Source organism: Corvus kubaryi, unplaced genomic scaffold (assembly GCF_017639235.1).
Source record: "Corvus kubaryi isolate FWS band 111438036 unplaced genomic scaffold, C.kubaryi_AGA036_p1.0 77, whole genome shotgun sequence".
In the NCBI taxonomy this organism is placed as follows: Eukaryota; Metazoa; Chordata; class Aves; order Passeriformes; family Corvidae; genus Corvus; species Corvus kubaryi.
In genome coordinates, this window is record NW_024582064.1 from 1,107,998 (window position 1) to 1,121,013 (window position 13,016).

Consider the following 13,016-nt stretch of genomic DNA (forward strand, 5'->3'; position numbering starts at 1 on the left):
GCAAAAGGGCAATCCCTTGATTGATACAATGTAACAGTGAGATTTCACCCACACTTCCTGTGCATTGTCCATTTTTATCTGAACAGGTATTTCAGAAAAATACTTAATCTTGATATATGGCTGTTTGAAAGAGCTTTAAAATTAACAAAATAATGATTTTCAGTTCCAGCATGTCTTGCTATTAAAACTGTCAGTCATCTTTGGAACTGCATGCGTAGCAAGACCTCCACAGCCGGCACTCCCACTGTCTACGTTGTAGCTTGGTAAAAGAGCTCTTACTGAGGATGCCAGATCCCAGACTGAACACTTTTTACATGCAGGGAAGGCCAAGTAGTACTGAGGCCCTTTTATTTAGTTACAACTGAAGCTACTCTTCCGTTGGCACCCACATTCATGAAGGCATGATGAAGTAATTCTGGTTTCTCTCTAATGTAAAGCCCACTAACAGTGTAGGAAAAAGTAACATTTCTAACTTGGCTTGACAGTCTCCCACACAGAGAAGTGCAAGTTGTAGATTTTTGACAAGACTGGACTACCAAACCTTTTTACTTTAGCAAGAACAGAAAAGTAGATAGAAATGTACGATTCATGGCTGAAAATAGCAAGTGAATCAGGAACTGAAGCTTTGCTAAAACTAGATTCACTAACCCAGGTTTAATCTCAATTACATCTAGTTTTTCAGAGAGCTCATCTATGTAGAAACCATTAAGATGATCGCTAACCCTACTGCTTTTTCACCTTTTGACTACAGATAGTTATGAGAAGTTTTAGGGTTTACAAATGTTAAACCAAACTAATCGAGACAAATGAAAAGTTTTTATTTGGTGTAAAGTCAGAAATACAACATCTTTAAAATGTTCATAAGTTAAATGAAGGCCACAGTAGTGGGATGTAAAATGGCATGGAGATGAAATAACTGCTATATACACACTGATGGATAAAATACCACTATCCGATCTACAATACCAAACCATAATTTTAAGATTACTTTATCCTGGGAATTGCTGAAGTCTAACAAGCACATGCTGTGTTACCAGATGATCTCCTACAGTGCAGATGGAGATGGCAGTGACATGGCTTTAAAGCTACGATGGCTGTAATGCAATGCAATCTTTAGAAGTCAAGTGCTTGCTGTGATTGTTCTTCCTTTAATGCTCAAACTCTGGACTAGCCGTGTGATCTACTCTACCTGCTAGCAGTTCTTGGATTAATTTAGAGTTCCAGTAATGTGTGAAAGTAGTCCATAGAAGATTAAAATTAAGTTTAGATGTTGACAAGGACTCCATGACACAAATGGTATCATCATCCATTTTTCATCATTGGGTTTCTTGACCCAGACTTGTAAACAGCCCTCAAGACTGTGCTATTAGTGCTTTGTTTACAGTCTTTTGACTTTGTTTAGAGTCTTTTGACTCCCATGAGCATTGTACAACCATTTTAAATGGGGAGAAATGGGAAGCCTCACCTTTGGGAGGGGGAACCTCACAATGTCAACTTACACTTAGAGACACAGCAGTGCCTAGCTGCTAAGAAACTTGGAATTTGAGAGGGATTTACTCTTCTATTACACTTACTCATTCACACCATGCTTGAGAGAGATCCTTGAACTAGTGGTTTCCTTTCAAAAGGTCAAGTAAAATGGCTTCATTACTGAAGCAAGAACTCAGTCCTAGCTAACGTCCATAAATAAATCTGCAGTGCTGCTGTAGGGCAAGATGAAACAGATGCAACTAAGTACTGCTAAAATTTACATACTTGTTTGTATTTCAGCTTCTGTTTTCCTTTAATACTGATTATGCTGGACATGCTGCCTCTGTGGGAAGTGCTCAGACCCCTAATCTGGGCTGAGCCCCCCTACAAAACCTGCTAACAGCCAAGCCAGTAAAAAACAGCACCTTGACACCAGGCATTGCTCAGAGCAGCACAGTTTTGAGAGGCAAAATCCACCTTTGTTCCACTGCATGCTTCTCCCCTAGATGCTTTTATGCAGAGCCTCAAAAAGCACTTCACAAGCTTAGGCTCTGAGGCAGGAAAACAGCTGCTCTGAGGCCTGAAGCAATGAGAGGTTTGGCACTTCAGGAAGAAAGTAAAAGGTGGGAAGGAAAGACTAGTTCTCAGTTCCTCACTGCAGATTGTTCACAAACATGCAGAGCACTGCTGACCTCTTTATGGAGAGTTTATCACTCAGGTTTTTACTTAACTTTTCATCACACAACAGAAGAACTTCAGAAGATTATACATTGTGATGATGTGCCTGATCATTCTTCAGGGAAATGGGAAAGTGGCAATAGTTTCAAGTGCACATAGTACAGCACACTGGTGATACTGCATCAGTTTGGTATTTCCCTGATTAAGTTGCTTGCCCTTGTTCCTCCTCTCTTACTCTCCCCCTTCCCAAAAAATCTGAGGTGTTTTTCTGTATGCAAGCCCTGCAAACAATGTCATACTGTTTCTACTTCACAGAAATGCTGAACCGGTTTATAGGTTTTTGTTTTGTAGAGCTATGAACGGTACTACACAGTAAGCACATCTCAGGTGAAAAAAGTGATGCAATTAAACTCTGAATATTTTTATCAAATGGGGTTTCAACACAATATTGTAACTATTTCTTGGCTAGTCGAGAATTCTACTCTAAGACATCAGAGTGCCAACAGACCTTTGTTTAACCTGACAAACTGAATCTGCTTTTTAACAAGGTATGCTCATTTTTAAAACAAATATGAAAATTTTGTAATTATCTACACTACATTTGCACATTGCTTAATCTTAATACACAAACTTCTGTCTCCTGTTCATGATAATGCTCTTAATTCTGTTTATTACCAAACTTTATACTTTGAGAATCCAGTAAGCCACAAACTGAAGTATTTTAGCTTATGTAGCCTATGCCAGTTAAAACAAAAAAAAAAGACAGCAGCAATACAATGACATAATCTGTGAGTCAACCCTTACTTCCTTTTGCTTTTTGTGTCAGTTGTTTGGAAAACACTAGATGCTGACATCAGATTTTCTATATACTGTCCAAGAACTTGGTTTTCTGATTTCAGTTTCAAGTTTTCTTCCTTAACAGCATCTACGCGTGCTGAGAGATCTGCGAAGGTGATATTATAAGAAAAATATTAGACACTATTGCATACAATAATGAATACGTTATACGGGCCTACATCAGACTAGTCACACCTTTAATGCAGAAAACATTACCATCGGGTATTATGTTATAAAACATTCTCCTACTCAAGTTTTACCTAAAGGCCATTTTTCCTATATTATTTTGTAGCACAGTATTTTGACCCACTTGTTAAACTTACTGCTAGTCTGTAAGTTTATTACTTTCTTGAATTTTTGAATTAAGCTATTGCAAACTAGTTTATTGAGAAACAAGAGTTCAGTGATGAGCAGCCTCAGATGTGTGTCTTCTAATAAGCCTGGACACATTAGATGTATCACCCGTTCTACTTGCTGTGTATTACCAAGGTTGAGCAAACGTAATGTTGCATAAAGAGGAAGAAAAAAACTATTTCTAAGACCTTGGTTTTGTACCTTCAGCTGCTTTAAGTAACATACTTCTGGACACTGTGACTAAGGGCAGAGCACTCAGGTTCTCTTCTTTTACTTATTACTGTGTACTTGTAAAAAAATCTGATGTGTCAAGCTGCTAACCTTCAAGTGTGTGCTGCAGTTCCAAAACTTGATTAATAAGCCGTGTTTTCTCTTCTAATTCCACCTGATTCTCAGCCTCAACAGCTGCAATAAATCAGGAGAGTTTTAGTGCAACCTCTGTTAACAGTTAGAAATTATACAAAATAGAATAGCAATGAAGAACAAGAACATTAAGAATTTATACCATCCATGTCAGCGTTCATCATTGTAGTAGGGGCTCTTTCCACTTTTGAAGAGAGTTTTCTTGAGCGATACTCTGCTTAAAGAAAAAAAAAAATGAGAAACAAAAAACAAGAGAGGTAGCAATTATTGGAACTTCTGTTACATTTGGATTTTAGATGCATTTTTTTAATTCTGAAAGACCAGTGCTTTAGTCTAAGGCAGAGCAACCTTCTTCACCATTCTTTAATTATTTTTCCTAGGCCTCATGCCATGCATACCTATGATTCGTTGAATAACTGTGCCTCTGTTTACAAAAATTACTGATCTAGATTACTGCAAAGCATGAAATATCGCTGTTTTAATTATGTAATCGCCGCCTTCTCAGCTCCGATCATTCTGGAATGGGTTATTCCAGAAGTGGCTATTCCTGAATGCCGAAGAGGAAGGGCCCCGCATTGTCGTCGGCCCCCCCCTCCTCCCAACTCCCACTCCTGGCCAGTGCACGGGCCTGCGGGACGGGGATCACGCCCCTCGCATCCCCCCACCCCGCCCGTTTCCATCTCGCGCTGCAGAACGCGGCAGGTGCGGTAACAGGCCGGGGGGGTGGCAGCACTGCAGAGGGGTGTCCCCGCAGGACCCGGCCGGCAGCCCCGCGGCCCTGCCCGCACACCCCACCATGCAGCTCCAACCTGGGTCGGCCTCACGCCCACTCCCACCCGCCCCGCACCTGCCCCGCACCTGCCCCGCACCTGCCCCGCTGCCGCCGCCTCCCGCGGGCTGCGCCCCGGCCCGGCCCGGCCCGCTCTACGCTCCCAACGCGCTTGCGCCGCGCGCGGGGCGGGGCGGGGCCGGGCGCGCGAAGAGGCACGAGTGGCATCGCCTCTCGTCACAGGGCGGTGCGGACGAATGCGGGGCCGCGCGTCACAGCTATGTCCCCTCACAGGCTGCTGCAGTCGTACCCGGCCCCCTCCCGTCATATCCCGCTGAGTACCAAGTAAGATGATGTTTCTGATTAATGCGTTCTGTGTTCATACGCCAGTGTTCAAAGCAGCGGTCCTCAGTGGTTGGTCGCTCTGAGTAGTGTTTAGAAGAAATTAAGAAAAGGCATTTGTTCCCTGGTGCGTAACCCCTTCAGATGTAGGTATGTTGGGAAAGCCTGAGGAAGGTCCGAGAAAGCAGCATGTGTATGGCTGCTGTTGACTCCCAGGTGCTCGTATGTGGAGCTTTGGGAGAGAGGAGCCCCTTAGCCGGAGTCTAGCAGGCCCCAGTTCAGTGCCCAGCTGTTTCCAGTCTGGCACATCAGTAGCCTTTTTCACAGCAGTGTCCACAGTAAGAAACTTGTAATTTAGCTCCGTGCCTCTGGGTCTCACAGCACTGAGATCACATCACATAAGAACCTAAGTAACTTCACGGAGTCGCTCTCATCTAATGGCTCAGTAGCTCCAAAACAACACTCCTGTGTCTTTGTTCTTTCCCTGGTTCCCTGGAGGGAATAACCCTTGCAGAACATGCTACACATGGTCCTCACTTTGACCTCATAGCACAGTCTATGTGCCACAGCAAAGGAATGAAAAACATTCATGACCCGAGATAATTTTAGTGGCTTCACTGAAGTGATTGCATTGCATAACCTGTAGTACTATGTAGTTTGAACCATATGTTGCAGTGAAATATATTCATATTGCATCTGTAAATTGCAGTAATATATCTGGTTATAAATAAATAATTCAGTGCTGTGCAGACACTCAGGAAGATAAAGGCATTTGGGAAGTGAGCCCTCTACTGTATTTTTAAATACACTTCAAAAAGTGTATATTTCTAACACCTTCATCTTCTGGCTGCCTCCACAGTATTATTATTGTGTCAATGACATTTTTTAACCTTACAATCAGTTAAGTTCAGATTAGACTGAATGCTATCCAAGGTCTAAAAACGTACTGCAATTAGAGTCTTGCTGTCCGTCTGTACTGGAAAATGAGTCTGTTTCCAGTTTCACTAGCTAGTTCACTTAAAAGCATATCACTGTCCCTACAAAAGGCATTTTTAACACAGCAATCCTCCTTATTTCTTGCAAGCAGTCCTCTCAGGTGGTAGCTGGGCTTCAGGAGCTTGTTAGAAAGTTTCCTTCATTGCTGTTTTTAAAATGCCAGGTGCTTGAACTGTTTTGATCTTGCTTGCTGCACTGGCCATGTGGCAAACCTGGCAATCAACAGGTTCTCCTAATTCTTTCTAATGAAACAATCTCCAGCACTTTGATTAACGGGGAAAAAATTATGGCCAGATTCTCCAGGTGTATGCAGATGGATGGAGACCTTGCTTACCTGGTGAAGAATGTGCTATGTTTTCATGCTGTAAGAGGGGGAATAATTATTGTAGGCTGATCTTGAGGAAATGCTCCTCTCTGCTGCAGAAATTCCACTTTTCTTGCTGCATTATAGGTGGAGATTATTGTTGAAATTGTCCCAAAATTAGCATACGGGGGAAATCCTTGATGTTAAATTATGGGACAGAATGAAAACCAGAGATATTGGTTCCTGTGCTGTTGTAGCCAAAACAGTAGTAATTTCAAGAGCTGCTGGTTTACCTCCTGTTTCCTTTTTGGTATGTGTGCTGTTGGGGGTTCATTCTGCTTTGCCTGGTTGTGGTTTCTCACTGTAGTACTTTCTTCTGATTCTGAACTCTGATGTTTGAGCATGAGCACCAGGATCAACTCCTTTTCAGAAGTCAGCCTCTGTGAGAGGTTTTTTTGGTTTTACTTTCAAGAAAGCTGTTGTTCTGAGCTTTTACTGTTGGCATTGCAGAGAGGTTATCAGCAGAGAGAGCAGACAGCATTCTTAGTCCACAGAGTGCTGTGTGTTATGAGGTTAGCATAGAACGGTCCAGGGACCAAAACATTTGGATTGATACTGCTGGGTGTAAGTTCCGCAGAGAGAATGCCTAGATCATCCTGTGTTCCCTTAAAAAGGCGTGCATTCCTAACCCTTCCTCTATTTTCCGCTGCAAAGAAGGAAACTCCAGAATTCTAAATATCCAATGCACGACTACTTTTAAACAAACACCAAAAAACATGCACACACTCAAGAACCCCAAAACACAAATGCAAAAATGCCCAAACCCAATATATAACAGGATAAAGTATCCACAGCCCAAAGTATTCTTGTATGAGAAATCAACCAAGAAACCAGAAGCTTAACGTATCACATGGCTTTTCAAATTCCTCACCTCACCTGTCTTGCATTTATATAATACATTATCAATTTAAATTTTTGTGCACTTTAAATGTAAAGCTTTAGGGACTTAGGATATATCCCCAACAATCAGATTCCTTTTATATCATAGAATGTGCCACAGGGAAGGCACCTATGCATATTATGACACCAAATTGGGTGAGAGTGTTGGTCTGACAGGTCCTGCACTTGGGGCACAACAACCCCAGACAGTGCTACAGGCTATTTTCTAAGGCGTTTAGTTAAATCAGAGGAGGCATTCATAATATTGTCATTATATTAAATCTATAGGAACAAGTTTCAGTTTATAAATGCAACTATCTGTACTTATTTGTATCCTAAGTTCTAGTCAGATTTTCTAAAAGTAGCTGATGTCACTGGCAAAATGAATTAATTTATTCAGTTTCACTGAAAGAGCAATTTTTGTTTAAAATACAACAATCTCCCTAGGATATAAAGTATCATTAATAGTTTTCCTGAATTCATGTACAGGTACAAACTGAGAGGAGAGGATTTTATTGCTCTGCACTCTGACTCTCAGTCATTGCTGCTAACTACAAACATTTTCAGATGTTTTATTTCTAAAACTCTGTTTTACATCCCGTTTTTTCCATGGCACACAGTGCAAACCAAAAAGCCTCTGACTTCCCTTTTGGCGACATTCCAGGCAGCAGAGGCATTTGCGTAAGCTGACTGATGACAGAGGCTTCACTGTTCACCACTACAATAGAAATGTATTCTCTTTTTCACTAACAGAGGAAGGCATTGAGCGTATTTCTGAGATGACTTTGCTATTCGAACTGTAGTGTTTGCTCCTTTGACTAATTATTGCCACAAAGCAAAAGATACAAATGAACACAAGTGGCTTAAGTCTTTTTCCTTGCAATGCTAACTCATGAGACCATTTACATCAAATCTTCATCCTTTTGTTTCTCTGCAGAAATAACAGACTCTGAGGACGGTTTTTTTTTCACTTAATGTTGCTCTACACCAAATTCTCTGCAATTCTTATTATTCTTTCAGAGCAACCTCAAAAAGCTTCTGTAGCTTAGTGCATATCCTTGTGCAAATTTACGATTAGGGTCTTCTGTTAAATGCAGAATTTGAGTGTTTCTTAGATTGTGCTTTTTCCAACTAAGTCAGTTCATACAAAATGAGCAAATACTTTGGCTTACATTGTTCTAACTCCTCTGTGTCCGTACTTATTGTGCATGTCTTGGTTTTGCCTTAGGTACTGAGAATGGGACCTCATCAGATGATGTGACCTGTGAACATACAGTTGGAATGAAAAAAGGCAGTCTCTTTAGAAAGTGTACAAAAAGCAAGCCTCAGAAAGTCATAATTTCTCTTTATCCCGGAAGAGACCTGCCTTCATATAGCTACATACGGCTATATAGTCAACATATAGCATCCTATCCTTTGTGAGATTGAGCATGAGTGCAAAAGTTCTCATTTCTACTGACTCCGCAAAAATGCATTTTTAAATAGACTGAGGTGTTGGGGTCCCTCCTCTGCCATGGAGCCCTGGGAGAGGGGCCCTGAGGGGAGACACGGGGTTTCCCTGCCCCTGGTCACCTTTGTTTCCCATTGGTTGGTTTGGGTTCCCTGGTGTGGCCAAGGACCCTCAGGTCCCGTGACTGCGGAGTTCCTGAGCTGAGCCCCAGCCATGCGGCTGGAGAAATAAACATCTCTGAAACATCTACCACGAATCTGTCCATATATACTTCCTTTCCACGGGACTCCTGGTTTGAAATATGCTTGTTGCAGTAATCCCCGCTGCAACACTGAGGAACTGAGCTCTTTGCAGCTTTGGGCTGTGAATACCAACATATGTTACATAACATTATCCTCTTAACTGTTTGATCCTCCTTGTAATCATCAGCTATAGGTTTGCCACCAGATTTTGTGGAAGGATATCTAGCAAGGTTCCATAAAGCTTTACTAGTAACTTAATGAGATGAAAAACTGCTTTGTCTTTCTATAAATTAAGGGTTTGTATCTGCTTTTAAAAGGATGGGTTTACATGAGAAATGTAGTCACTAATGTTGGCTTTCTGTAAAGCATATTTGAAAAAAGAGTAAGATAATTTCTAGGTACTCTACAATGAGGAAAGAGGGCCTTGATCTGCTTATTTAACATTGATTGGAAGTACAATAAAGACATTTTTGCAGATGTTGGACAGCATTTCACTGTTTTGTTTTACTTTTGGTTTAATTTCCTCTGTGCTTTGTTTGGGTAGGTAATTTTTTGAGGGAACTTTATCTAGTGCTGTGAGTTTTTAAATTGAAAGGTACTTCTTTCATTGATGGTGAAAATATTTTCACAAATGTTTTCCTTGATTTCATGTGCTGTTACTATTGTCATTAAAATACTTACCAGAAAGTTTCTATGTTGCTACCATTTTGTGTTTGTCTTGATTTACATGGAAGTGTTTTATTTTTAATACCCGCATACTTAACAAATAGAAAGACACTGCTGTTTTGAAAGAGCAATAGCTATTAAATATTCATGGCTTGTGCTTGGTTAATGAGGCTCAGTAACCCCTGTTACTTTGAAACAATGGCTTTTCACTGTACCATAGAAAGTTTGATACGAAGGCTGTATTCTGATTATCCTTCAGATTGTATGTATATAGCATGTTGTTCTACTTGCTTGTTTAGTATCTTTCCAGTATGTTTTAAGAAATGGGGAGAAAATTTTATGCAGTAACAAATGTGCTGAAGTTCATTAAAACCAGTGCACCTTTGTGAACCTTTTTAATATTTAATTCAGGAACACTTGCATGTAAAACATTGTCATTCACAGACAAAGTCCACTTAGGATCTTCGTATTGGAAGCCTAGTTTCCTTAGTCCTTGCTCGAACTTGTTCTTGTCCATCCTAAGGAATCTTTTTCTCTCTCTCACTGTGTAGACTTTTAGCTTCCCTGCTCGTCTGGAATTGATGCTATTCTCCAGTCTTTCTGTTAGAGCCTAATAAGGCCCACTCTCTTTGTTAGCTTCAATGCCCCAGAGTTACTGTAATTAGTCTTAACTTCAGCTGGGAGAGTTAAGGAAGACTGTTTCCTACAAAGTTTATCATAGTCTCTTCCTGTTATAGGTTAGGAATTTTCCTACATTTTCTAACCTCCAGGTGTTGCCCCCTGCCAGATGAAATGGATCAAGGTTATCATGTTCACCGTGAATCTTACTATATTTACCCTCTGTGCCTTCAAGCTATAAGCTTGCCTGAAAATGTCACTTGTTTTCAGTTATTCTGATTTTACTTCTACTTTCTGAGTGGTGGTCCCCACCTCTTCACTACCAGGGGAAAAGCTGTAATACTGGTAGCAGATCTTTAATAAGGAAGCCTCTGTATTGTGAACATGAGCTTTCTCTGACCCTGGGTGTTCTGTTTCAGTCAAGAGTCACGCAAATCTGAAGTGTTCTGTTTCTGAGGTGCAGTGTTGGGGTCCCTTCCCCCCTGCCATGGAGCCCTGGGAGAGGGGCCCTGGGGGGGAGACACGGGGTTTCCCTGCCCCTGCTCAGCTTCATTCCCCATTGGTTGGTTTGGGTTCCCTGATAACGCCAAGGACCCTCGGGTCCCGTGACTGCAGAGTTCCTGTGCTGAGCCCCGGCCATGCGGCTGGAGAAATAAACATCTCTGAAACATCTACCATGAATCTGTCCATATATACTTTGTTTCCATGGGACTCCTGGTTTGAAATATGCTTGTTGCAGTAATCCCCGCTGCGACAAACTGGTGGAGGAATGCGGGCAAGATACCAATCCCTGAGGAAAATTCGTGAGTAAAATAACCACTCTAGACCTCTCTCTTCTCATCTTGGTTTGGATATTCTCTCTGGACTATGGAAGAATCATGGGAAATGGGGCTCTCTGAGCCACAGAAAGAAATGTATCTAGAAGTTAAAGGAATCCTTGAACAACAAAACAAAAAAGTAATGGAACCAGGAGACCTAGAACTTCTTTTTAACTGGCTTTTCAAAAATTTCTCCTATATTTCTCGAGAGTTACTTTTTGATATTGAACCTCCTGGATCTTGTCAGGGGTGTTTTTGGGACGAGATCTTGTGGGAGATGAAAAATCAAACAGAACATGTATTAGTGATTGAACCCTTGCGTGGATCCATGGTAGTCAATGAAGCTGAGCAGGGGCAGGGAAACCCGTGTCTCCCCCCCTGGGCCCCTCTCCCAGGGCTCCATGGCAGGGGGGAAGGGACCCCAACAGTGCAGTACAGTCCTATTTGCTGTGTTGCTAAGGAGATCTCTTTTATAGCAGTGACATCTGTCAGGGCTTGGCTTTGAGTATCAAGCCCCAAATGCCAAGATTGACTTGGAAACCCACTGGCAGTTGGTGCTTGGATAAGAGAGTTTTTAACCTTGTGCCTCTGTTTTCTCAAGGATATCAACATTTTCCAATCTGCAGGGTACTGAGGTTAGAGCAGGAGAGGAGGCTGGTGGGTGTTCACCTTCTGAAGAAAGAGACTTGACATCTCCTGAAAGACTAAGAAAGCTACATGGCAAAAACACCCTTGTGTGAGACAGGGCAGACTGAAACCCATCCAGTATTATGGAGTCATCCCTACCTCAGCTACTTCTGGATGCTTTGCAAAGATAAGACGATTATGCCACTGAATGCTGCCCCCCGTCTATTCTTGATATGTTACTAGCTGTGCAGCAGGTCACAAAACAGTGTCCTATAGGATACCTTTTCTCTACTCTTCTACACCCTGCTACAGGAAAAAAGTGAGATTCATTGTGAGGAGAACCCTTCATTATTGTACAGCTTGGACCAAGCTCTGCCAAATTGTCTTCTTGTGAATAGTTCAGGCCAACCACATCTTGGTGTCAGTAGCCCTATGTGAGGTACAAACGAAGTGCATTCAAACATCCAGCTCAGCCCCATCACACTAATATGGAATTGCTAATAGAAAATTCTGTTCTAAAATAAGATGAACTTAGTGGATTTTGGTTGTTTTTTTGTTTGGTTTTTTTTTAATATAGGAGGTAAATACAGCATGCACAATAACATTCTTTATCTGAAAAAAAAAAGGGAGGGGAAGGAAATGTGGCTCGTATTGTTCAAAAATAAGCCCTTCAGATCCCTAGTAGTGTGAATTAGCACAGCTCTTTGGCAGCCATGCTGACATGATCAAGTTGATACTCTGGCCACACCCTTCTAAATAATTTATTGTCAATTCATATTAACTCACTCCATTTTTCCACTATGTAGGACTCTCCTACTTCCCCTTACAAGTAATTTTTATTCCGTAAGTGGGGAGGAGGGGGCTGGAGGGATAGGCAGTCTTTGCTTTTGCAGTTTCTTTTATAACAATTAAAGGCTTAACAGAGGGGCTTTAGAATACCACCTTATTTCCATTACCAATTAACTTGCATCACTTCTCATGAGTTCTCAGTAGAGTATGTCAGAGGTTTGTTATTCTGTATACAGCATTATCTATATTTTATTTGATAGTAGTATCTACTGAGTTAATATTTCTGTAACAGTGTCTCTCTAACCAGTAAAAGCTCTATGTGCTCAGAAGACGAGTGTGTATTACCATACGCTAATATATGAAAACTGTGGTAGCCACCATACCCCCAAACCCTCAATTCTTAGCTCATCACAAGCCTTATTCAAACTATGCAACTAAAAAAAGTTTGCTGGAGGGTATTTGCTAAAAATATGTTGTACCTGGTAATCAGGACAAACTTGCCTGCTCCCACAGTGCTGTTATTCAGCCTGTGGAATTTGCATTGTATCAGTAGAGTACTGCAGTCTCTTACCTGAATCATCTGCCAAAGAAATATTGGTGAATGTGCCATCCTCCTCATCTGAAGGTAACTCCATTTTGCTGCCCTTTCCCAAAGTTTTTGAGATGTGTGTTAAGCATGGCAGTTGTCAGCCATTTTTAAGCACACACGTGATTTCTCTGGTTAAATCTTTAATGAGTCCAGCACAGGTGTTAT

At 41.4% G+C, this 13,016-nt stretch overlaps 1 protein-coding gene across 1 annotated transcript; it reads right to left on the reverse strand.

The window, feature by feature from the left end:
• Nucleotides 1-797: 797 nt before the first annotated feature.
• SCOC (short coiled-coil protein) lies at nt 798-4,669 on the reverse strand. The gene is made up of 4 exons (XM_042051964.1): nt 4,572-4,669; nt 3,845-3,916; nt 3,661-3,744; nt 798-3,091 (listed from the first exon to the last, which is right to left on the reverse strand). The coding sequence occupies exons 2-4, from the start codon at nt 3,864-3,866 to the stop codon at nt 2,949-2,951; spliced, it is 249 nt and encodes an 82-aa protein (XP_041907898.1). The 5' UTR covers nt 3,867-3,916; nt 4,572-4,669; the 3' UTR covers nt 798-2,948.
• Between the last annotated feature and the right edge of the window lie 8,347 nt (nt 4,670-13,016).

Excerpts from the sequence above, each read along its gene's own strand:
- SCOC (XM_042051964.1), bottom strand. The coding sequence starts at position 3,866 with ATGATGAACGCTGACATGGATG. Across the intron at positions 3,745-3,844 it reads GATGAACGCTGACATGGATG|CTGTTGAGGCTGAGAATCAG; the intron begins GTATAAATTCTT and ends GATTTATTGCAG. Across the intron at positions 3,092-3,660 it reads ACTGCAGCACACACTTGAAG|ATCTCTCAGCACGCGTAGAT; the intron begins GTTAGCAGCTTG and ends TCACCTTCGCAG.